Here is a 24915-nt window from a genome sequence, read left to right as displayed (position 1 = left end):
CTGACTCTTTGCAACTCTGTGGACTGACTATACAGTCCACGGAATTCTCCAGGCCAGAATACTGGAGTGGGTAGTTGTTCCCTTCTCCAGGGTATCTTCCCAAGGCAGGGATCGAACCCAGGTCTCCTGCATTGCAGGTGGACTCTTTACCAGCTGAGTCACCAGGGAAGCCCAAGAGGAGAAATAGGACTCAGTATATATTTTTTAAAAATTATTTTGGTTTAAGGATTGGAAGAAGGCATGGGGAAAAGCCAGGAGGTTTCTAGGCCACAAAAGAGCTACATCATATAATTTAAAGTAGCGAGGGGTGGAGTGGGAATAATTTATATGAAATACAATGAGAACAAGACCATGAGGAACTGGGCAAGGTTTGGTCTTGTCAAATAATCCTTATTGACAACTCAGGAGAAAAGTGGACAGATGCCAACTGCAGCTTGGAGGCAGAGTTGACAGAACTTGCTGACTCTCAGATATGGGAGGTAAGGGAGGCAGCCTTCTAAAACACTTCCCAGTAATCCTGGTATTCAGGCCCTCGTGTGATCCTCTCCACTTAAGGGTGAAAGTGAAAGTGAAGTCGCTTAGTCGTGTCCAACTCTTTGGAGTCTCTTTGCGACTCCATGGACTGTAGCCTATCAGGCTCCTCTGTCCATGGGATTTTCCAGGCAAGAGTGCAAGAGTGCTGGAGTGGATTGCCATTTCCTTCTCCAGGGGATCTTCCCAACCCAGGAATCGAACCCCGGTCTCCCACATTGTAGGCAGACGCTTTACCGTCTAAGCCACCAGGGAAGCCACTTAAGGGTAGAATGGGTTTAATGCCGTGTTTCCAATAAGAAGAACACAGCATTGCGATGGAATGTCACTTCCTAAAATAGATAACAAGACTGTCACTTCTGTGTTCTCTCTCTAGCTCTTCTGATGTCCTTACCCTGATAGAGAGAGCCACCTGGCAAGGCATGTAGGGCAGTCTCTGGCAAAGAATCATCAAAACAATGACCTGAAAGAAACAATGACCTGAAATTCTCAATACAATGACCTGAAAGAAACCACCCCCTTCAACAACCATGTGAATTTTAGAAGCAGATCCTTTCCCAGTTGAGCCTTCAGTTGAGACTACCACACCTGGGCCAACACTTTGATTACAGCTTTTGAGAGCCTGTGAAGCAGAGAACCCAGCTATACTCTGCTGGATTCTTACCCACAGAAAGCATGAGATTGTATGTGTATAATATCTTTTTAAAAAATACTTATTTATTTAGCTGTGTCTAGTCTTAGTTGAGGCATGTGGGCTTAGTTGCACCATGTGAGCTGAGTTGTATGTGGAATCTTAGTTTCCTGACCAGAGATCAAACCCACATCCCCTGCATTGGAAGGTGGAGTCTTAACCACTGGACCACCAGGGAAGTCCCTGTATGTGTATTAAGCCACCAAATTTGGGGGTTTGTTATGCAACAATAGATAACTAATACAAGTGTGAGGTAAGCAGAGAAACCAAGGATGCTTCCTACCTAATTTCTGGCTTGAGCAAATGGGTATCTAGACATGTCAAAATTCCCAGTGGAAGAACAGATTCCTGGGACAGAGAGACAAAATAAAAAAAGCATTTGTTATATTAGACATCCAGGTGAAAAATTGGGTAAATCCTAGACAATGTATCTGGAACCCTTTTTCCATGACATTAGATGTCAGAGCAGTAACCAAAACATGAATTTGAACTCAGGGAAAGGAAGTAAATCAGGCCTTTCCTTTGTTCCAGCAAGGCTGAATAAATCAGGGTCCTATGTTTGTTCAAACCTAGCTTGCCCAAGTTCTATTTTGGTATTTGAGACCAAAACCTTAACTGCTAGTCAAGTGTGATTTGGCCTCATTTTATTCTTGTTGCACATGTCTCCTTGAGGAAGAGAGGAGGCAAGACAGAGTTTGGAAATTGTTGCTTTGCTTGGCCACATACCAACATAATAATGGTCATTTCTGAACTTGGAAGGCCTGAACATCAAGCCTTAGCCTAACCCAATGTTTTTCCACAACATCGCCACGTTGGCAGTTGGTCCAAAACATTTCTTTTTCTTAAAAAATATTTTATTTATTTATTTGGCTGCACCAGGTCTTGGCTGTGGCATGTAGGATCTAGTTCCCTGACCAAGGATGAAATCCCTGCCCCCTGCAGTGGAAGCACAGAGTCTTAACCACTGGGCCACCAAAGAAGTCCCAACCCAGAATGATTTTTTGTGTTACTGGAGTGTCCTAGCATTGTAGGAGGTTTAGCATGTGCCAGTAGAATCTTCCAGTTATTGAGACACAAAACATCCTTTCCATAGTTCCAAAATGCATCTTACTGAGACAGCACCTCACTCTCGGTGAGAATCTATGAATTTTTTGTGCTCACTCAGCTGCAACATCTGCCACACACACCCTGAGCCCGCATCCTGCCATCTCCCAGGTGCCTGCTTGACCAGAGGTTCCAGGTGTTTATATGTTCTCATTCCTAGAACTTTCAATACAACAGAATCTCTCAAAGAATTAAAATGTAATGCTAATATGAGAACCATTTGGAATATAATTGAATTTTAGGTGATTTAGAAGGCAACATGGAATCCTGTAGAATCTCAGAGACATTGCCATAACTAGTGTTCTTTGTTCCATGGCCAAGCTGAAAAGAAAGTTAATAGAACACTGGCTAGCAGTTCACGATAAATAGTAAGAGGAGGAGTCCTCATGGTACAGGTTTATGATGGAATGCCCTGGAAGAAGAGTTAGAAACTTCCAGAAACTTGGTCTGATAATTCTGGCTGTTAAAGTCTCAGAAGAATGCATTTCTACACTGGGTTGTGAACTTATCACTCTATCTCAAATCTATGTCAGAAAGCGTGCATTTATATATATATATGACAAGCTCTGTTTTGTTGTACTAATTATCACATAAGTTTTATTGAGCACCAGTTGTGAGCTAAGCACTGTGTGAGTTTCTTCGAATGCTTTGTTTAAGAAAAGCCCACTAAACACCCCTGTGGAGAAGAGCAATACAATCCCAGTTTGCATGAAGGGAAATAAAGGCTCAAGATAGCTGCGCAAGTTCCCCAAGATCACCTAGTCAGTGAGGTGTAGAGTCAGATTTCAAACCCAGACTCTAAAATTCGCTATGTAACTTGTTTAGGCTATATGGAGCTGGAGTCGTGTTATCGTACAGCCATCTACCAAGTGCCAGGCCCTACAAGGCCAAGGGGGACAGGGATGTTCCGGCCTGATTGGACGTGTGGATAGGTGCTCCAGTGAGCGGTTAGATGGATAAAAATAAATGACGGGGGAAATGCATGGGATAATGAGGGAATATAATGAACAGGGGATGGAATGGAAGAGTACCTGAATGAGTGAAATAAGGAAGTAAACGAGGGAATGGAACGGAGTGGGAGACAATGGGTGAATGGGTGAATGGATGGATGGATGGATGGAGGAGTAAGGGGTTTTGAGGCGGCCCTACCAGAAGACCGAGCGCCTCACTGCCGGCGGGTGGGCAAACGGGCAGCTACTCCACACAGTACGGTAGGCGCGGGCTGCCCCTCCTCGGGCCGGCTCACGCCTCCCCCTCTCTCCCTCCCTCCTCTTCCTCCTCCGTCGCGCGCCCGCCCGCCCGCCCGTCGGCCGCCGGGACCCCAGTCCCCGGCGGGCGGGCGGAGGAGGCGGCCGCCGCGCGCCGCTGCCCTCGCCCCGCCGCCCGGGGCGGCGCGATGCTCAGAGGGGCCCGGTCGCCCGGGGGCCGCCGCCGCCGCGCCGCACCATGAAGCTCCGCAACAAGGCGGCGGCGCTGCTCCTGCTCGCGCTGGCCGCGCTCCTGCTGGCGCTTCTGTCCCTGCGCGCCGGCCGCGCCGCACCCCCAGCGCCCCTCTCGCGCCCCGCATCCACCCCGCCGCGCCGCGCCGCGCCGGCCCCCGCGCGCCTCCCTGGCTGGAGCGCCCTCCCGGGGGCCGGCCTGAGCGCTCGTCGGCGCCGGCCTCCGCGTCTGCGCCCCCGAGCCGGCCGTCGGGGCGCCGTGAGCCTGAGGAAGTCGGCGAGGTGAGTCGTGGCAGCCCCAGAATCCCATCTGTGGACCCGTGTCTCCCTCCCTCCACCCGTGTCAAGTCCAAGGGAGGCTGTGGGCTGGAGGGACAAACTCCAAGTTCACCCACGGGCTGCCCACTTTTATGTCTTACCCTGCTAGAAATGAAAAATCGTCTTCTTGGAATCCTGTTAACAGCGCAGTGCTAGTCATCACGTACCTTTTGGAAAGGGAAGTGTCAGGGGAAATGATTGGCATGTTGCATTCTTAACTTCCCCGGGCAAAAGCGTATATTTTCATTTTTCCAAACTTGCGCCCTTTGTTTAATTTCTCAAAAGCCATCGCGATGCAAGAATGCTTTATCTAACTCTCATATTTCACTGGAGATTTTTTTTAAAACCAAAAACTTAGATCTGATTGAGTTGGAAAAGGTAGATTTTTGCTAAGTACTGGCTGTTTCTTATTGAACCTCGAATTGCCCTGTGCTTAGAACAGAAGAGGCACTCTACCTGAGGGTGTTAAAAAGAAGTGTTCTCCTAGGAAGGAGTGATGCGTGGCACGGGAAAGACAGTGGGGGGTTCCTTGTTATTCCTTCTTTTCCAGACTACTCTTTGGTCAGAGTCCTGCAAGGAAAACGTCTTAGCCATCAACATTCTGTTTGATATCCTCTTTCTTTACACAGAGCTTAACCCGCCACAGCTTTTCATCAGAGAGTTTTATCTTGGCCTTAGGGTCGCTGGAACGCCTGCAGGTTAGGGATTTGCGTTCATTTCCTTTGTTGTGGAGAGAGCTTTTTAACAATCCCCCTGTCTTGTAACCGTCTGTTTCCTCTACCCTTTTGAGGCTGTTGATGTTTCTAACTGCCAGTTGCAACGTCCACGTTTGCTGGGCTCCCTAATGACTTGAAACGACTGGAAGACTTCTTTTTGACCATAGTGACTAAATCTGGTTTGACGTTTTTACTATGAGAGAAAAGTCAGGAGACCTCAGAAAGTAGCTGTGTCAGCATTCTCTTCTGCCTGGTAAGAGATGTACAAATGAGTAGGGATGAGTTTTAGGAGCAAAATACCCAATGATCTATAGAATTGTTTTTGAGTACTTGGAAACATTTATAACCTCTTATGAATGTATTTGCTCTGTAAGGATATTTCTGTTAGGAACTAAATAGGGTTTTCCCTTCTAGGTACTAAGGTTTTTTGTAATGGGTTCTAATACAGTTTAACTACAAGTTTGCCGTGATTTGTAAGTTGATGGGACAACTTGGAAGGTAATAAGATTGGAAACCATTTGTCATGGCTAACTTTTTACGAGGCATAGTGTTAACCTCAGTATGTTAAAAGTCATTGTTAATGCAGGTTATGATTCTTAATTATACCATCAGTACCATAACCCTATGATAGTGGTTCTCCCAGAGGGCTCTTTGAACCAGCAGCACCAGCTTTACCTGGGGCTTTGTTAGAAATGCAGTCTTACCCCTCCCCTCTCCCACCCCACCCCTAGACCCTCTGAGTAAGAAATCAGGAGGATGAGGTCAGTAATCTGTGTTGTAATAAGCCCTCCTCTTGTTTCTGATGCACACCAAACTTTGAGAGCCTGCTCTAAGTAAGCACTAATCAAGCACTAATATTATCCCCATTTTACAGATGAGGAAAATATTACACAAGGTTTAGCAATTTGTCTCCGTTTCCAAGGTGAGGTTAAATATCCCAACAGTCTGGGTCCAGGTTGAGCCATTTAGTACCAGTGCACATGTCATACATGAGGCTTGCCTGCATTCATCATTTTCCTGAGATTTTTTCTAAAGAAATGTGACCAATTTTTGGAACTGTCTTCATCCTTCAAGGTGTTGGGAACACTGGGGCAGTATCTTCTTGTCTCTATCTGAACAAATTGGCTCTGACTCAGAAGCGATCACGAGCAGAATCCAAATGGATGTTTTCAGGAAGGACTATTTCCATGAGCAACAGCACCTCCTGAAGTCATTTTTCTTCCGAACATATCTGGTAGATTATCGTGGAAATCACGGCCAACACCATAAGAATAAAGAACAAAATTTTTAAAGTCAGGAAAGAGTGAAAAACAAAAACGCCACAGGAAGTCTCAGGCTCAAATGCATAAATGTGAAAGCCCTCTGGCAAAGTTGACGTTTTGGGGGACTTCTTAAGGTTTCTCTTGCTACCTGGACAGGAATGGTGACAGAAGCAGTAAGGGAGCAGGAGGAAAGATCTTTGCAAGGATGCCTTTGTTGCTTTCCTAATCCTGCCTGGGTTAAATTTTTGTGGTTTAGGAGGAATTTCATTTTAGGGAGGGAAAAGTAAGCCTCGTATTTTCAGAAAATGAGTGCTTTAATCTCTCGATGTGGCTAGAATCCAGAAGAGATGGAGGCTACATGCGTGATCTGGTATCTCAGGCCTGGGGAGTAGTCAGCAGAAATGGTGGGGCTGGATGAGACCCAGTCCACCACCTGCTGACCATCCTTCCAGGGCTCTACTGCTCCCTGCAGGGTCGTGGTGTAAATGAACTCCTGCCACGTCAGCACAGCAAGCATGGCATTCTCCTTCCACATCTTGTTTTCATTTCAGAGACGTTTCCAGGGATTTGCCTAGTTAGCAGGCAGACCCTACAATTTTATAAGTAGTCATTTGTATGCAATCTGTCCTGTGGTGGGCTCCGCTTTCCATAAATATAAAGCCAGGAGGTGAGGTCTGAGCTTTTAAGTCAAGGGTGGAATCTGAAAACGGACACCACACTCTAAATAGTGGTTCCAGGGCACAAGAGAAATGAAATCTTCCTTCTTTTTTTTTTTGGTGATTTAGACCTGGCTGACTTCCAAAACAAATTTGAGACGACTAACAGTAACTAACACATATACAATAAGGCCATTGAAATACTTACGAAACATGAAAAGTCATAAAGAGGAGGTGGGAAATAAGTACTGTTTGTCTAAAACTAAGGCCACTATTGTTGTGAGGATTAAGTGTTCAATTTAGCTCTAAGCTTCCTGGCAGCCATGTCAAAAAGGGAACCATGATGGGCTGTGTTATTTTCTTTGAATGATAAGAGGAAAAGTTTATCAAGAGGGATCATTTTTTTTTTCATGCAACTGAATCCTAAAATGAGAACTTTACATTAGATTTGATTTCAGAAGACTGTCTCTCCAGCTTGCTTCTGAATACCCTTTGAGCCTGCCTACAGAAGAGGAAGTTTAATATAACTGCCCATCAGTGTAATAGGAAAAAGAATTTGTCATCTGGAGTCCAGAGGATTGGGTTCTACTCTGGAACCATTTCACCCTAATTTCTATATCTGTCAAATGAGAGTCGATCCACAAATTTTCTAAGATCTCTTTCAGCTCTGCCATTTGACCGTCCTGTGATGAGATCATCAAGTTCAGCTGCAAAATCCCAGCAAGGAATGTTACTTAGCCCTTTTTGTTGTGTCTTGCAAAATCACTCTGTTTCTCATTTATTGGCCGTAACCTAGAACTCCTGCTGATTAGTCAGCCTCCACCGTCTCCTGAACTTCTATTCTTTGTCTTTTGATTTAGCCTGGATAGTGCTGTTTTCTGTAGAAGCCATAAAAATATGGCTTCTAAGGGAGACTTGGGCTACTTCTAAGCCCCTCTGTGATTTTGTACCACAGTCATTCAGCAGATGTTTATTGCACATGTGTCCTGAGCCAGGTACTCATTGTGCAATGGTAGGTGGAGTTTGGAAGACGGATGACAACACAAAAACACACTACATATTTGACAGCCTTCACAGCTGCCCCAGTGAGAGGAGGCGAGCATATTTGCTCATCAAGACACAGCACTTTCTGCAGTTCCCTTTGGTCTCTGAGAGAAGTCTCTCAGAGGGTTCAAACCTGAATAAAGGTCTCACTAAAGAGGGATTATGTTATACAGCAAAATGCCAGGTCTGTGGCCAACCTATAATTAACTGGTCACCCCAGAGCACATTACAGATCTCCAGATCTTGAGGACCATCTATGATACTTGGTCACTGTGAGTGCAGATTCTAGTTTCACATTCATTTTTGTTGATTGCTCCATGAGTCCCCTCTTTCACCCTCTCCGTGTATTCATTTAGTAAGTCCTCTTGGTTTTATCTCAAAGTATAACCCCAGTCCCACCATTTCTACTACTTTCATGGTTGCCACCCAGCTCCTGAACACCATGGTTTGGCATGGACCACTGCAGTAGCTTTCTTATCTCTTCTTGCTATTCTTTGGAACTCTGCATTCAGATGCTTATATCTTTACTTTTTTCCTTTGCTTTTTGCTTAGTGAAGAGGAACTAAAAAGCCTCTTAATGAAAGTGAAAGAGGAAAGTGAAAAAGTTGGCTTAAAGCTCAACATTCAGAAAACGAAGATCATGGCATCTGGTCCCATCACTTCATGGGAAATAGATGGGGAAACAGTGGAAACAGTGGCAGACTTTATTTTTGGGGGCTCCAAAATCACCGCAGATGGTGATTGTAGCCAGGAAATTAAAAGATGCTTACTCCTTGGAAGGAAAGTTATGACCAACGTAGATAGCATATTGAAAAGCAGAGACATTACTTTGCCAACAAAGGTTCGTCTAGTCAAGGCTATGGTTTTTCCTGTGGTCATGTATGGATGTGAGAGTTGGACTGTGAAGAAGGCTGAGTGCCAAAGAATTGATGCTTTTGAACTGCGGTGTTGGAGAAGACTCTTGAGAGTCCCTTGGACTGCAAGGAGATCCAACTAGTCCATTCTAAAGGAGATCAGTCCTGGGTGTTCTTTGGAAGGAATGATGCTGAGGCTGAAACTCCAGTACTTTGGCCACCTCATGTGAAGAGTTGACTCATTGGAAAAGACTCTGATGCTGGGAGGCATTGGGGGCAGGAGAAGGGGACGACAGAGGATGAGATGGCTGAATGGCATCACCGACTCGATGGACGTGAGTTTGAGTGAACTCCGGGAGTTGGTGATGGACAGGGAGGCCTGGCGTGCTGCGATTCATGGGGTTGCAAAGAGTCGGACACGAGTGAGCGACTGAACTGAACTGAACTGAACTGAACTACAGTAGCTTCTCTTTGACTTGGGGTGTCCACTCTAGCGCCCTCTACAGTCCATTTTCTATACAGCTGCTGAAATAATCTTTAATATGACAGAAAGTTTCCTGGTTCCAGTCACTAACTTCACATCATACACAGTAAAATTCAGTTTCTTAGTGTGGCCTTTGAACCCTATTTCAGGCCCATTTAGCTCTCTGACCTCATCTCCTGTCCCTCCCCACTTCACTCACTCTGCTTCAGCCACTCTGGCCAGCACTGCTTACTTTTTCCTATGCTGAAATGTTCTTTGCTACTGTCCTTGTGTGGCTAGCTTCCTCATTTCTCTCAGGTTTATGCTTTCAGGTTTTCGCCTCAGAGGAGTCTTCCTAGCTGGGACCCTGCCGATCATCCTCTAACTCCTTGCTCTTATTTATTTATTTTTTTAAATAGCACTCATCATTATATGAAAATACTACTTTGCTCCTTCCCCCTTCATGCACACTTCATGTCTTGTTAATCAATTTACAGCTGGCACCTAGAACAGAGATAAGCTCTCAGTAGGTACTCAGTAAATATTGGCTGAGTGAACTAATGAGTGAATGAATGCAGCACCCCCTTTATGCCAGCACTATACTAAGACTTTGCTTCTATTATAAAATTGCATATGACTTAATAATATTCAAAACAATCTTACACCTTTTAGGGAGGATCTCTAATAGTAACATCCTTTCAAGAAAGGGAATATTTTTCTTTTAATAGGTTTTAATTTTTTTAGAGGGCTTCCCTCATAGCTCAGTTGGTAAATCATCTGCCTGCAATGCAGGAGAAAGTGAAAGTGAAGTCGCTCAGTCCTGTCCGACTCTTTGCAGGCCCATGGACTGTAGCCCACCAGGCTCCTCTATCCATGGATTTCTCCAGGCAAGAGTACTGGAGTGGGTTGCCATTTTCTTCTCCAGGGGATCTTCCCAACCCAGGGATCGAACCAAGGTCTCCTGCACTGTAGGCAGACGCTTTACCGTCTGAGCCATTTTCTTCTGTCCTGCAATGCAGGAAACTCGGGTTCAATTCCTGGGTTGGGAGGATCCCCTGGAGAAGGAAATGGCAACCTACTCCAGTATTCTTGCCTGGAGAATTCCATGGACAGAGGAGCCTGTCGGGCCATAGTCCTTGGGGGTCCAAGAGTTGGACACGACTTAGCGACATTTGTGGAAAAACTGGGGAGTATGTACTCCAGAGGTTTCCCATGTATCTTGTACCCAGTTTCCTCTCTGATTAAAATCTTACACTGGTATGATACATTTGTTGTAATTTACCAAATAATAGCAATACATTATTACTAATGTTTGGTGTATTTAGATCACCTTAGTTTTTACTTTGGAGAAGGCAATGGCACCCCACTCCAGTACTCTTGCCTGGAAAATCCCATGGATGAAGGAGCCTGGCGGGCTGCGGTCCATGGGGTCGCTAAGAGTCGGACACGACTGAGCGACTTCACACTTTTCACTTTGCTGCATTGGAGAAGGAAATGGCAACCCACTCCAGTGTTCTTGCCTGGAGAATCCCAGGGACCGGGGAGCCTGGTGGGCTGCCGTCTATGGGGTCGCACAGAGTCTGACACGACTGAAGTGACTTAGCAGCAGCAGCAGCAGCAGTTTTTACTTAGTGCTCTTTTTCAGTTCCAGGATTTTATCTATGACATCACATTACATTTAGTTGTCACATCTCTTTGAGCTCCTCTGGGCTGTGGCAGTTTCTCAGACTTTCCTTCTTTGTTGATGACCTTGAGAGTTCTGAAGAGCACTAGTCAGGTATTTTGTAAGATGCTTCACTATTGGAAGGTGTCTGATATTTTACTCAGGGTGACTCCGGGGTTATGAATTATCAGGAGAAAAACCATAGAGATATAGCGCCATTTCATCACATCATATCAAGTGTATATACTATCAACGTGAATGTTGGCCTTGGTCACCTGGCTGAGACAGTGTTTCTAGACTTACTCTTTCCCTGTCTCCATACCGTACTCTTTAGAAGGAAGACACTGTACACAGCTGCCACGTAAGGAGTGGGGAGTTATGTTCCCCCTCCTTGAGGATGGAGCGTGCTTAATCACTCAGCCATGTTCAGGTCTTAGTGACCCCATGGACTGGAGCCCAGCAGGCTCCTCTGTATGGGATTCCCCAGGCAAGAGTACTGGCGTGGATTGCCGTTTCCTTCTCCAGGGAGTATGGAATATCTGTATATAATTTATTTGAAATTCTTTTGTGTGGGAGATATTGTGTTTCTTCTCCCCCATTTGTTAATTTATTCAGTCATAAATCAGTATAGAATCATAGATATTTTATACTTTGAGTTACAATGCAACATGACTATTTTGTTGTTGAAATTGTTTCAGTTCAAGTCATTAGTAGCTCTTACAGTTGGCTGCTATGCCCTTTAGACATACTCCCATCCCTGTGCTTTGGTTTTTTGTTTTCAGTCTTGTCTTTCTGGGCACTTTCTTACTCCCTGGCACTATAAGAGGCTGCAGGCTCACTTCCTGTGTTTCCTGCTTCACTCATAAAATCAATCATTTCTTCCAGGAGACCTGATTTTGCTCATTGGAAAATGGTGTTAAAAGCCAAGATTTGGATACTCAATATGTTTGTTGCTATTGGGGTGTCATTTGGTTTAGCCCTCACAGCCCAGAGAGCAAAACACATATGTGTGTACTAACCTATGTATGTACATGTACTTATAAATTTTTCCATGTATGACCATCTCTGTGTAAGTTAAACATGGATTTATACTTAATGTCTCCAACTGTAATCTGCTACCACATGGATCATTCTAACCTCTTTTCCTTGATTCTCTGGGAGAGGGAGTGTTTTTATTTCCTAGAAGCCCCAGCGAAAGTTTTCTCCCATCTATTGGCTTTGTTTGGTTTACATGCCTACAGTGTGGATGAGGAAATGGAAAGGAATAGAGGGGTGAGATGGGATCCGCTAATTGATGTAAACCAAGCGAGGTTCGCCCCTTAAGTTAGGGATGAGGCCAAATATGCCTGAACCATGGGGTGGAGATAAAGTAATAGACGTTGTGGTTGGTTCCTGACCTCTATTTTCCCATCCCACCCCCAGTTTGGCAGTGAGGTGTACCTCCAGGCAATGGTCTAAACCTACCGTGACATCCCCATCCATGCCACAGTGTAATCTTTGTATATCCAGGACCAAGGTATAATTTCATTTCTCTGGCAATAGTTACTGGTTTTACAGGTGTTACATGACCCATGCTGGCCTGATCAGCCAGAAGAGAAGAGCTTATTTTATGTTAGTGGACAAAAGACTTTATCGTCTGGACGCGAACAAGAAAATAAACAGTCCTAGCTGTCACTGCCATCCTCAGAAAACCAGCCTTGACTGAAGTCACCACTCTGGGCAGTAGAGAAAGATGGAGACTGTGGATCCTTGTGGGCAGTGCTGAACCCTGAGAACCACAGCTTTGGAGGCCTGACCCATCTTGAACCCTCCTGTTCCATACTGCAGTTGAGATTTCCGTTATTTGCCACCAAAATCCTCTCCCGCCCTGCCATGATGTGCCATATGCGGTATCCTGCTTCCCTGACCAGGGATCAAACCTGCATACCCTGCACTGGAAGTGCAGAGTCTTAACCACTGGACTGCCAGGGAAGCCCCTAAACTCCTTTTAATGGAACTAGATGGTTCTTTCGGAGAAGGCAATGGCAACCCACTTCAGTACTCTTGCCTGGAAAATCCCATGGATGGAGGAGCCTGGTAGGCTGCAGTCCATGGGGTCGCTAAGAGTTGGACAAGACTGAGCAACTTCACTTTCACTTTTCACTTTCATGCATTGGAGAAGGAAATGGCAACCCACTCCAGTGTTCTTGCCTGGAGAATCCCAGGGACGGGGGAGCCTAGTGGGCCTCCATTTCTGGGGTTGCACAAAGTCGGACACGACTGAAGGGACTTAGCAGCAGAAGCAGTAGCAGCAGCAGATGGTTCTTTACATCAAAACCTAAGTGCTATTGATGATGAAAAAAGGCAACAGCTATAGGGCCACCCAGGAAATGAAGGTCCGTTACACCCTGGAGCTGCCATCCTGTGTCCTTGACCTTGTCTCAGGCAGCAGGTGATTCTGGAATATGTTCCTAAGCCAAATTAAAGCCTTTGGGGGGTGGAGGATTTAAAAAATTGCAATCAGAGAGACAGGATAAGGGAAAAGTATTTCTAGTGGCTGGAACTGTATGATAGGAAACTCAGGGACTGGCAGGTTTGTCTCTGGCATGGAGAAAGCTGGGGAGTTCATGGACCCAGGATGACAAGGAGGGTTGAGAAGCAATGCCAAGCAACTGGGGTGGGGTTGGGTGGGTGCTGACATATTTCCCAAGGCCAGCTTCTGCCCTCTGCTGGCTGTTCTGGCCCATCATGTCTGACTCTTTGTGACCCCATGGACTGTAGCCCGTGGGCTCCTCTGTCCATGGAATTCTCCAGGCAAGAATACTGGAGTGGGTTGCCATTTCCTATTCCAGGGGATCTTCCAAACCCAGGGATTGAGCTCGCATCTCTTTCATCTCCTGCATTGGCAGACAGATTCTTTGCCACCAGCACCACCTCTTATCACCATTTAAAATGCTTTTTCAAAAAAGAAAATAAGAGGCAGACTTGAAGATGGAATTCATGTTCCTCTCCAGAACTTGCCCAGCACTTGATATATTTTATATCATGAAATTTTGACAACTGCCCCAGAAAGAAGAGTTTCTTGATTTGATGCCTTTATTTGGATTCCATGCTATTTTGGTAGCCAAGAGCGGCTGTGGTGTGTTTGAGGGTGATCTTTAGATGCCCGCTTCCCCCCAACCTCTTTTAGCAACACAGAAGACTGTCATCTTCTGATAAATATTCAAAGCCGTACAATTTAGAGTCCAAGCTTTCCATAAGCAGGAGGCAATAGAGAACACGTAATTTAAAATGCAATTTCCTTTTATATGAGAGAAAACTGAGGTCCAAAAAGCTAAAATAATAGTAATGCACTAAAGCACCAAGTGCAGGCTAGCTCATGGTGATCCCTCAGCGTGTGACATGCTGTTCTGGGTACTATTCTCATCCTGGTTGCTTTATTATTTAGAAACTGAATCCTAACTAGATCCAGCTGACTGGCTGTGTGGCTTTGAATGAGTCAATGCTCCTCAGCAAATCTAGGCTTTCTCCTAAGTTCAAGGAGGAAATGAAACAATGTGAGTCAAATGCTGGCACGGAGCGTGCAACCCGAGAGGCTCTCAGCAAATGTTAACCAGAGCTAAGATGTGGACTCAGGCAGGCTTTTCGCTGGGTTGTGTCTTGAGGAAATGCAGACAGCCTCTGTGTATAGCAAATGCTATCCTAACCCAGTGACCTGGTCCTTAGTAAAAGCTGGGGAAATACATGGGACAGGACCCTTTTCACTGTCTCTGGTAGAGTTGGGTGATTTTTCTGGAGAGTTTGAGAACCCCAAAGTCTGGCCATCTATAGCTTTGACTTCTGCTCAAGGACAGAAAAACTATTGTTTCTGATCCTAGAAAAGCTGAGGGTAAGTGAGGAGTTTGCAGGAATTAAGCAGTGTCTTTAGGAACCAAAATGCAGGATTTTGTCCACAGACACTGCTCTTCAGGAGCCTGTGTCTCTGCTTGGGCTTGAACCCTTGCTCTGCTTTCTTCTCCTCTCAATTTTGTGGGAATTACAAGGAGCCAATTGTTTGACTGCTGCTCCAAAGTAACAGGCCTTAGTGTTCAAGTATCAAGTATCATCCCTCAGGAGAAATGGGGTAATGAACTTTGCTGTTAAAGTCTGAGAAGTTTAAAAAGTGCGAACACTACAAACCTGATTTGCAATAATTGAGTATTGACACTTAAGTGTTTTGCTGCTCTGCCTTGCCCAGTTTGGGCATGGGTATAAAGGATTTGGAGGAAAATGAAGGCTTCTGATGCATCTAAGTTAATATTTAATTATAATGATGATGATAACTAATATTTATTGATGACTTAAAACATTCCAGGTACTATAGAAAGCATTTTGCCACATTATTTCATTTAATCTTAATAACAATCTAAGAGATGGGTACTGATATTGGATAGGCAATATTCTTTTTCGTTAGAAGTGATGGAATCTCAGCTCCTCAGCTTAATCATAATCATATCACTTAGTCATAAAAAGGGATTTACTAGCTCATAAAACTGTGAGATCAGTTAAAACTGCAAAGGAGATCAAGCTTCAGTCACAAATGTATCCAGGATGTCTGTCTTGCCTTGCTTGTTTAGTCACTCAGTCGTGTCTGACTCTTGGTGGCCCTTTGGAGTATAGCCCAGGCTCCTCTGTCCATGGGATTTTTTCAGGCAAGAATATTGGAATGGGTTGCCATTTCCTGCTCCAGGGGATCTTCCCAACCCAGGGATGGAACCCATATTTCCTGTGTCTCCTGCGTGGCAGGCAGATTCTTTATCCACTGAGCCATCCGGGAAGCCCATGTGATCATCTTGCCTCTATTTTTTTTAGCTCTGCTTCCTTCTGTGTGGGCCACACTTGTAGGTCAGTTTTTTTTCTGTGTGATAGTTCCAACAGATCTGGACTTGTGTCCTCCTCCTTTAGTAACCTTGAAGGAAAAGATTTCATCCAGCAAGAGTCCCAGGGCTGCCTCCACTGCTCTGGCTTGGATCCCATGCACACCCAATCCCTGATGGCCTCACCTGGTGGGGAGGATATTTCAGCCCATCCCAACCTCGTGGACTGAGAACTGAGGTTCCCCCCAAAGAAAACTGAGGTGTCTTTAGCAGAAACACCTGGAAATGGATGCTAGTAAGAAACACCAAAACCAAAAGCAGAGAACCACTGGAATCAATAAGCCCATTTTACAGATGGAAAACCTGAGGGTTAGAGATGGTGAAAGTGTTGGCCCAAGAGATGGAACAGCCAAGTCACAGACCTAGAATTTGAAGCCAGGTCTATGTGAAACTAGATCTATATTGCTTAAAAAAAAAAAAAAACTTTATCAAGGGAGGGTATTTATTGGTTCACATACCTTAAAAGTCCAGTGGATATACTAGCTTCAGACATGATTTGATCTTTACTTACAACCACACTGTATTTGAGAACACTTACAACCACACTGTATTTGAACTGTTTTCTTGCTTTCCAGAATCCCTTTGAAGAAGATGCCTTTAATGAAATCTCTCTCTTTTTTTAACTTTGAAAATTGTTTATATTTATAAGGGAAAAAACAGATTATAAAAGTTATCTCATTTTTAATGCTTTCTATATATTTATGTATGTATAAACACATACCCACATATATTGGTTATATCTCTGGAAGGTGGTATCTGCCTGTGTGCTCAGTCATGTCCAACTCTTCGCAACCCCATGGACTGTAGCCTGCCAGGCGCCTATGTCCATGGAATTTTCTAGGCAAGAATACTAGGGTGGGTCACCATTTCCTCTTCCAGGGGATCTTCCTGACCCAGGGATTGGACCCGTGTCTCTTGCGTGTCCTGCATTGGCAGGCGGATTCTTTATTACTGCACCACCCAGAAAGTGGTATACCAGAATGTTAACAGCGGTTATCAAATTGGGTACCCCTTTTTTTGCTTGTCTATATTTTGCATTTTTCTATGCTAAATATATGGATTACTTGCATATTGATAAAACAATTTAAAGTATATTAGTTATCATAAAAATAAAAAATCCCTTATTGGCCTGAGGCATAAGAAGATGGAAATTAGTTGGGGAAACTACTTTTCCTCCCTTTAGGTTGGTAGGTCCTTCATGCTCTGTTTTGGGGAATGAAATAGAGGTGCCCATTCATGGAATATATAATCCACACTCTTCCCCCTCATATGTCACCAGACATTTATTTCAAACCAGCGCTCTGGTTCATATTTTAAAAATCTCAATAGCATCTTAATTTGAAAAGAAAAGGGAGATGGAGAAATAGAATTCCCTGTGTGTCAGGAACAATCATAAGGGGGAAAACTGAAGCGAGAATTAGTCCAGGCAGCATCCTAAAATTTTGGAAGAAGAATTATGAACTCAATTGTGTACAGCCTCAGCTAAGGACGAGTGGCGAATGTAGACAGCATATTCAAAAGCAGAGACATTCCTTTGCCAACAAAGGTCTGTATGGTCAAAGTTATGGTTTTTCCAGTAGTCATGTATGGATGTGAGAGTTGGACCATAAAGAAGGCTGAGCACCAAAGGATTGATGCTTTTGAACTGTGATGTTGGAGAAGACTCTTGAAAGTTCCTTGGACTGCAAGGAGATCCAACCAGTCAAACCTAAAGGAAATCAGTCCTCAATATTCATTGGAAGGACTGATTCTGAATCTGAAGCTCCAATCCTTTGGCCACCTGATGTGAAGAGCTGACTCATTAGAATGGATCCTGATGTTGTGAAAGACTGAAGGTAGGAAGAAGAGGGGATGACAGAGGGCGATATGGTCAGATGGCATCACCGACTCAATGGACATGAGTTTGAGCAAGCTCTGGGAGATGGTGAAGGACAGGGAAGCCTGGTGTGCTGCAGTCCTTGGGGTTGCAAAGAATTGGACGTGACTGAGCAACAACAAAGGGCGAGTGGATAGATTGCGGAGGAAGAGATGGTGCAGGTATGCTATGGGAGTCACACCTGGCGGGGCTCTAGTGGGCGCTGAAATCCAGTTCACCTTCAGATCCCTGAATCAGGAGCTCAAAGTAAAGATAAAGGCTTTATGTGCCTAGAGGGGGCTTCTTTTCTGACTCACTTGTATGTGGTCCCATATTCAGTATCATAACGAAAAGCAAGGCTTCTTAAGTCTTGAGTTTGAATCCTGACTCTGCTTCCTAATCATAAGCCACGTATATGTGTACAATGATGGCTAAAACCAGACACACACATGCAAAACCACCAACTTTGGGGATTGACACCTATTGTTCTTTAGAGCTAGACTTTGTTTAGGAACACAGCCATGTTTCAAATGTTGTGATCCAAGCAAAATATGAATTATTAATCATTGGATTCACTTATCAAATGATTTTATTAAGTCTCCCCCTCATAGCAGATATTTTTGCATTGTTTCAACACTGCTCATGTAATCCAGGGACTTCAAGGCAAATGTCAGCTTTTCTGTCTGTCTTGGAAGATTAAAGACTGTTGATTTAACTCCAAACCATGGGTCATTAAAAGTGATTTAACTGTTAGCACAGTCCTGGGCGTCATGTCTGGGTTGCTAAGTAAAGACTCTACTCACAGCTCCAGTGTGGAAATTTTTTGTCAGGGGTTTTATGTGTTCCCAGACCTGTAGTTTGCAAGGAACTTCATTATGTCTCTGGCTGCCAACACTTAACATGGATATAATCACCCATCACCAGACTCTTTTGCTAGGAGCTAAATCAAGGTATTTCCACTTTTTTCAACTGCCACTGTGACCTCATTTGCAAATCTCCATGTTCAAATAGCCATGGCTTCATCTTAAAAGAGATTCCACTGGGACAGGGGTCGGGGGGAAGAGCATTCTACAAGTCAGGTCTTCCCTAGGGTGAGCATATTCAACTCAAATCTTAAAATTTGTCTGTTTCCCTTCCTTCCCACCTCCCCCCTCAAATTTCTGGGTTTCCTTCCCTATTAAAACTAGACACCAACAGTACTGGTTCAGGCTGTGATTTTCTGTCCAGCTCATACTGCCAGCCCATATCATAGCATCAGGTTTACCTGAGTTAATTTAGCCTGTCAGTTAAGAAGCCCTGATAACAGGGGTAGCAGGAGACAGCAGAAAAGAGGGTCTGAGTAGAAGCAATTACTTGCGTTAATAATTCAGTGTGTTTTGCAGTAATAGGCTCCAAAGTAAATAGCACTACACATAAATGCTGTATTTCATTATTTATACACTCCAGAAATTGAAGTTTAATTAAGTCACACGCTTGAGACTTTTAAGCAATTAAGGAGATGCTCGTCTCCAGCAGTGCAGAGGTGGTGGTTGAGCCTTCTCTGTTGTTCTGAGCATCATTTTTCATTGGATCACAGGGCAGGCATAAACCAGGACAATGAGGGTGGCGTTTTCCAAACCTCAGTCATTCCTACATCAGCATCATGATTTTTAAGACTATACTACTGTATGCTAACTTGAAAAGAAAAAAACTTAAATCTATCCTTGTTATAAATGTGTGCCTTTGTGTATTTATTTAATAGCAGCTTTATTGCAATATAATTCAAATACCCTTAAAAGGTGTACAATGTGGAGATTTTTAGTTTACTCACAGAGTTGTGCAACCATCCCTGCTATCCAGTTTCAGAACAGTTTCATCATTTGGAAAAGAAACCCTATACCCATGAAACAGTCACTCCCCCTTTGCCCCTTCTGTGAGTCCCTGGTAACCACTAACCTGCCTTACGTCTCTATGGATTTTCCTATCCTGGACTTTTTGTACATTTGGAATCATGCAACATGTAGTCTTTTGTATTTTCACAAACTATTTTAAAGGTTCTAATATGTTGACAGGTGCATCAGTGCTCCATTCCTTTTTAGTGCCACGTAATATTCCTTTATATGAGTATACCACATTTTGTTTATTCATTCATCAGTTGATGGACACTTGGGTTGGACTTTTTGGCTATTGTAAATAATGCTACTAGGAACATTTACAAATGTACCTGTTTTTGTGAGGACAGTTGTTTTCATTCCTCTTGGGTGGATACCTAGCAGTAGAATTACTGGGTCATATGGTAGTTCTATACTACCACCTGATATACCAAGACTTTGGCCACTTGATGCGAAGAACTGACTCGTTGGAAAAGACCCTGATGCTGGGAAAGATTGAAGGTGGGAGGAGAAGGGGATGACAGAGGATGAGATGGTTGGATGGCATCACTGACTCAATGGACATGAGTTTGAGCAAGCTCTAGGAGTTGGTGATGGACAGAGAAGCTTGGCGTGCTGCAGTCCATGGGGTCGCAAAGAGTTGGACATGACTGAGTAACTGAACTGAACTGACTGATGGTAGTTCTATAGTTAAAATTTTGAGGAACTGTTTTCCAAAGCAGTTGCACTATTTTGCAGTCTCACCAGTCCTGCTTGAGGGTGCTGATTTCTCCACATTCTTAGTGTATTTGTTTGTAAAGAAAACTTTATAGCACTGACATAAATTGTTAGCAATAACATAAATAGAAGGGGATTGTCAAGTCAAACACTAAGAAAACAAGACAGCTTTTCATTTCTAACTTGGTGCTTGTGCCTGCTGAAGGCTCTCTAGCTGAGGCCTGCTGTCTTCTCAGTTGAAAAGGAGAATTAGGCAATGTTAGAAAGACGTATTAGCACTGTTGAAAAAGAACTGAAAATGGAATAACTTCTTACTGTGAGACTCAATGTTATTTGATGCAGTGTCTAAACGATAACTACAATCTATGCATCACCTCTTCAGAACACAAGGAATTTGGAGGCACTGATGTCATGGGCAAGCATGTTCCATCTTGTTTCAGCTGTCAGCTGCACGGTTACCTCATACAAGGAGCTCAGAGGTGGATGGTCTAATGTTTGTTATGTTTTTTGTTTTCCTTCTCATAGTCTGGATGTTTTCTAAGAACTCTTGGGTAAATTTGAGAAACTCAAAATTACTACATCCTTGATAGGATAATAGCTGTTAACCCAGTAAATCCCTTCCCGGGAATGTAGTGTAAGGAAATAATGCAAAAAAGGGAAAAAAAATCTATTGACCTATACATGTTTAGTGCAAGATTTTATATGTACATATATATATATATATATATGTATGTATATTTGAGAAAAATTGAGAACAACCACCATGAAAGAAATGGTAAGCCATGGTGTTTTAGTCAGATAACCAGTTAAAATGATGGTCATGAAGACTTAAAAAGTAACAGGAAAAATAAAAGAATCAGATGAAAAAAGTGGAATATAAAATTGTATGTACACCATTAGTATGTATTTTATTTGGTGGAGTAAAGACCAGACTGTAACATGCAAAAAAAATTTTATGGGGCAAGGATTTTTTTTCATGTACCAACTTTACTATTTCAACACATAATGTTTTATATTTTAAAAATTGAAACTATACATTGTGTGTTTTATTCCAACCTTTTTTCTAAGGATTTTTAAAATTTACATTGCCTTATGTTGACTGTAAATAATATTGTGTGCTTGCTGTAAATTACAATGAGAGAGTAAGTAATCACCAAACAAGGTAGGTTTTTGGAATGAAATAAAGACCCCGATAGAAAAGAAAAGGGAAGGTGCTCCTTCAATGAGGTGGTCAGGAAAGCGTGATTCTGCTGTCAAAAGAGAAGGAGGTGGTTTTGCAAAGAGCTGTGCTGTGCTGTCACCTCAGTCATGTCCGACTCTGCAACCCCATGGACTGTAGCCCGCCAGGCTCCTCTGTCCACGGGATTTCCCAGGCAAGAATACTGGAGTGGGTTGCTATTTCCTTCTCCAGGGGATCTTCCTGACCCAGGAACTGAACTCGAGTCTCTGCATTGGCAGGTAGATTCTTTACCACTGAGCCACCAGGGAAGCCCTAGGGAAGAACATTCCAGAAGCAACAGTGTATATGAAGGTCCAGGATGTAAGCACAGCACCAGGTGTCTCAGGACATGAGAAGGAAAAGGTGGAGGGTATTCAGCTCACAAAACTGAAGGATCAGGATGCAGAAACCATTTTTCAAAGAGCCATTGAAGTCTCTAAGAACCTATGGGGGTCAAAATGAGTAGGACACGACTTAGCAACTAGACAACAACAAGAATGTTGACAAGGACCGTGATGGGGATACGTACTGTGGGCAAGAAGCTCAACTGTTCAGGGAATGAAGAGGAGTGACCAGACAGCTGAGAGATGACACCAACAAGGAAGATGGAATAGTTGCATCCACAGACTTCACCGTGGAGACACAGTGTCTGGACGTGTTAGGGAGGAGGAGGGAGGAAACCTCTGAGGCTCCTGGGACAGGGCAGGAAGAAGAGCTGCGCTCGCGGGGTTGACTGGGGAGGTGGCATCCTCGCAAGGCGGCATGTTTTCATTAAGGCAAGAGGTGAAGAGACGACCCAGAGAAAAGGCAGAGGAAAGAGCTTCATTCTTGAAGGTGAGGGGAAGAGTTAGGGAGAGAGAGGGGAGGTGAGAGGTCAACTCAGGTGATGAGTTCCTAGGTGGAGATGGACTCTGGATGCAAACTCTGGGGTCTCACCCCAGAACCACGGAATCAGAATCTCTCTGGGGTGGAAATTATAATATTAACAGACACCTCCTGTGATGATGATACGCAGTCAGGCTGGGAATCCCCTGCTCGAGATGGTATCTGGTATCTCTTCCGACCTATGAAACTGGTAGAACAATGAAAATTTGGATGAAGGGCCTCAGTTCAGTCGCTCAGTCATATCCGACTCTTTGCAACCCTATGGACTGCAGCACACCAGGCTTCCCTGTCCATCACCAACTCCTGGAGCCTGCTCAAACTAATGTCCATTGAGTTGATGTCATCCAACCAGTGAGCCTCAGAGAGGGGATGGATTCATAGAGCATTCAAAGGATGACTCAAGGTTGAGAAGAGAAGCAGAGTGAGTCTAAGGCAATCTGAAACCTATTTCTAAGACCTATGTAGACTCTTTTTATTGCTAAGTTGTAAGTTCGTTTCAAACTGACTTAAAGGGAAGAAAATTTGTTGGCTTGATCAATGACCTTCCAGGGTTAAAGCCATTCACCTGGATTCAGGTGCCCAAGTTATGCCATTTGACATCTGACCTGCCTCCTTTTGGCTCTGCTTTCCACCCTGTTGACTCCCATCCAGGCTCTACCAGTGCGGTAGCTGAGTTGATTGCCATCAGCTTCAGCCTCAGCAGCAGGCCTGTAAAACTCCTGGACAGCCAATGTCTACTCCAGTCTTCTTTTATAAAGTGTAAAGAAGGACATAGTTAACCATCAGTCAGAGCAGTTCAAGTACGATTCCCATCTCCCATTCCCCACCAACACCTGGCAACTCAGGAGGTTTAGAAGTCTGAGGTCTGTAGCCTGGACATCCCCTTGACCCTTGCAGGTCTTCAGGTGACATTTGAGAGGGGCTTGTGTCCCACTGGTAAGATTTGGTGGAAGGCACACCATTTCAGCACCCTTAAACTTGATTATTCCTTGTGGCCACAGAACACAAACGCTTATTACCTGAAGCCTGCAATTTTTAATGTAACATGAGAGGTAACAGAGTAGGGGGCAGCAAAGGTCTCATTAAATCCCAGCCTCCGATACTTGAACTGCCACCAGGAGAAGCTTTATTTGTCTTTTTTAGTACCTGTCACCAGACACCAAAAAGGACTGCAGGCCCCAGCTCCTGCTCTGTGTACCATGCAGGCCCAAATCACTGAAGCCTGCAAAGAAAAGTGGCCTGCTGTGCTGCAGGGAAGTGCAAGCTTTTTTTAATCAAGAAGAAAATTAAGTATTTGTCACATAGTTTGGGCACATGAATAATACAGACAATTACATCATGCATTTCTGTGTACCCTGCTCTCATCTTAAGAAATAAAAACTTAAGTGCCCGGAAGTAACCACTGCCTTGTTTTTGATGTTTCTCATCCTCATAACATGATGACTTTTACTCCGTACGTCTGTGAACAACACACAATATTGTTTGCTGGTTTTTCAGCTTCATCCAAACTGTCTCATTCTACCGCTATCCTGCTACCTAATTGCTCTTTTTCCTCTTTGTCCTTATGTTTGTACATGACCTTCTGAGTGGTTTATTTTCACTGTTGTGCAGTATTCCACTTACAGTTGTCAAATATATTCATGATTCTCCTGTGCATGGACAGGAAAGTTATTTCCAACTTTTCAGTATTATAAATAGGACTGTTGTGAGCATTCTTGCATGGGTCCTATGCAAATGTGCAAGAGTTTCTTCAGGTCTCATATGCAGGTGTGGAATCAGAAGAGTGAGGGTGTATATATATCTTCACTCCTGACAGATGTGACCAAAAGGCTTTCCAAGGTGTTTGCTGCTGCTGCTGCTGCTAAGTCGCTTCAGTCATGTCCGACTCTGTGCGACCCCATAGACGGCAGCCCACCAGGCTCCCCCATCCCTGGGATTCTCCAGGCAAGAACACTGGAGTGGGTTGCCATTTCCTTCTCCAATGCATGAAAGTGAAAAGTGAAAGTGAAGTCGCTTAGTCATGTCCAACTCCTAGCAACCTCGTGGACTACAGCCCACGAGGCTCCTCCATCCCTGGGATTTTCCAGGCAAGAGTACTGGAGTGGGTTGTCATTGCCTTCTCCTTCTAAGGTGTTTAGGTCAACCTAAATTGCCCCAGCAGCATCTGAGCTGTCCCCCACCTCCGTATCCACTCTGAAACATATATGGTTCAACTTTTATTTTTTAAGTTTCACCAGTCCGAAACAACATAGACTCTCCTTATTGTTTGAATTAGTATTTTCCTGATTACTGAGGTTAAGACATTTTATTCATGTAGAAGTCCAAAGTGTAAAGCTAAACTAGGTGGAGTTGTTCTCTTTGGAGGTGGGGTAATGGCTCATATTTAAGACAGCTAAGCTGTTGCATTTACTATTCTAGTACCTGTGGATACTTGTGTTTTTAAATATTGAGCATAATTTTAAGCAAATGAGTATGCATTAAATGTTTTTTGTAGCATATTTTGGCTGGTATTTTGACTTTTTCTTAATTGACTGTGATTTTGGCATTATCTGTGACATATCCTTCCCATCCCTTTACATAACTTAGTTGGGAGTTGACTTTAATAGCAGGTATGCATCCATGAAGCTGAGGGAGAGAAGACATCTGAGTCCTGAAGGCAAGGATTCTTGGTTCACCAGGCATGCTTCTGATTTAGTACCTTTGCTCTGACTGTCCCCTTTGCCTGGAATCCT

General features: G+C 44.0%; 1 protein-coding gene across 1 annotated transcript in view; it reads left to right on the top strand.

Moving 5' to 3' along the window:
• Positions 1-3649: 3649 nt before the first annotated feature.
• The window catches only part of GXYLT2 (glucoside xylosyltransferase 2), an 85477-nt gene continuing 64211 nt past the window's right edge, over positions 3650-24915 (top strand). The window contains exon 1 of the mRNA XM_024983343.2: positions 3650-4047. Within this exon, the coding sequence (XP_024839111.1) occupies positions 3773-4047 (275 nt within the window). The 5' untranslated portion in view covers positions 3650-3772. The remainder of the gene's footprint in view (positions 4048-24915) is intronic.

The sequence above is a fragment of the Bos taurus genome, chromosome 22, assembly GCF_002263795.3.
Source record: "Bos taurus isolate L1 Dominette 01449 registration number 42190680 breed Hereford chromosome 22, ARS-UCD2.0, whole genome shotgun sequence".
Taxonomy (NCBI): domain Eukaryota; kingdom Metazoa; phylum Chordata; class Mammalia; order Artiodactyla; family Bovidae; genus Bos; species Bos taurus.
The sequence above is the reverse complement of the archived record's forward strand: the minus strand, read 5'-3'. Positions and strand labels throughout refer to the sequence as shown.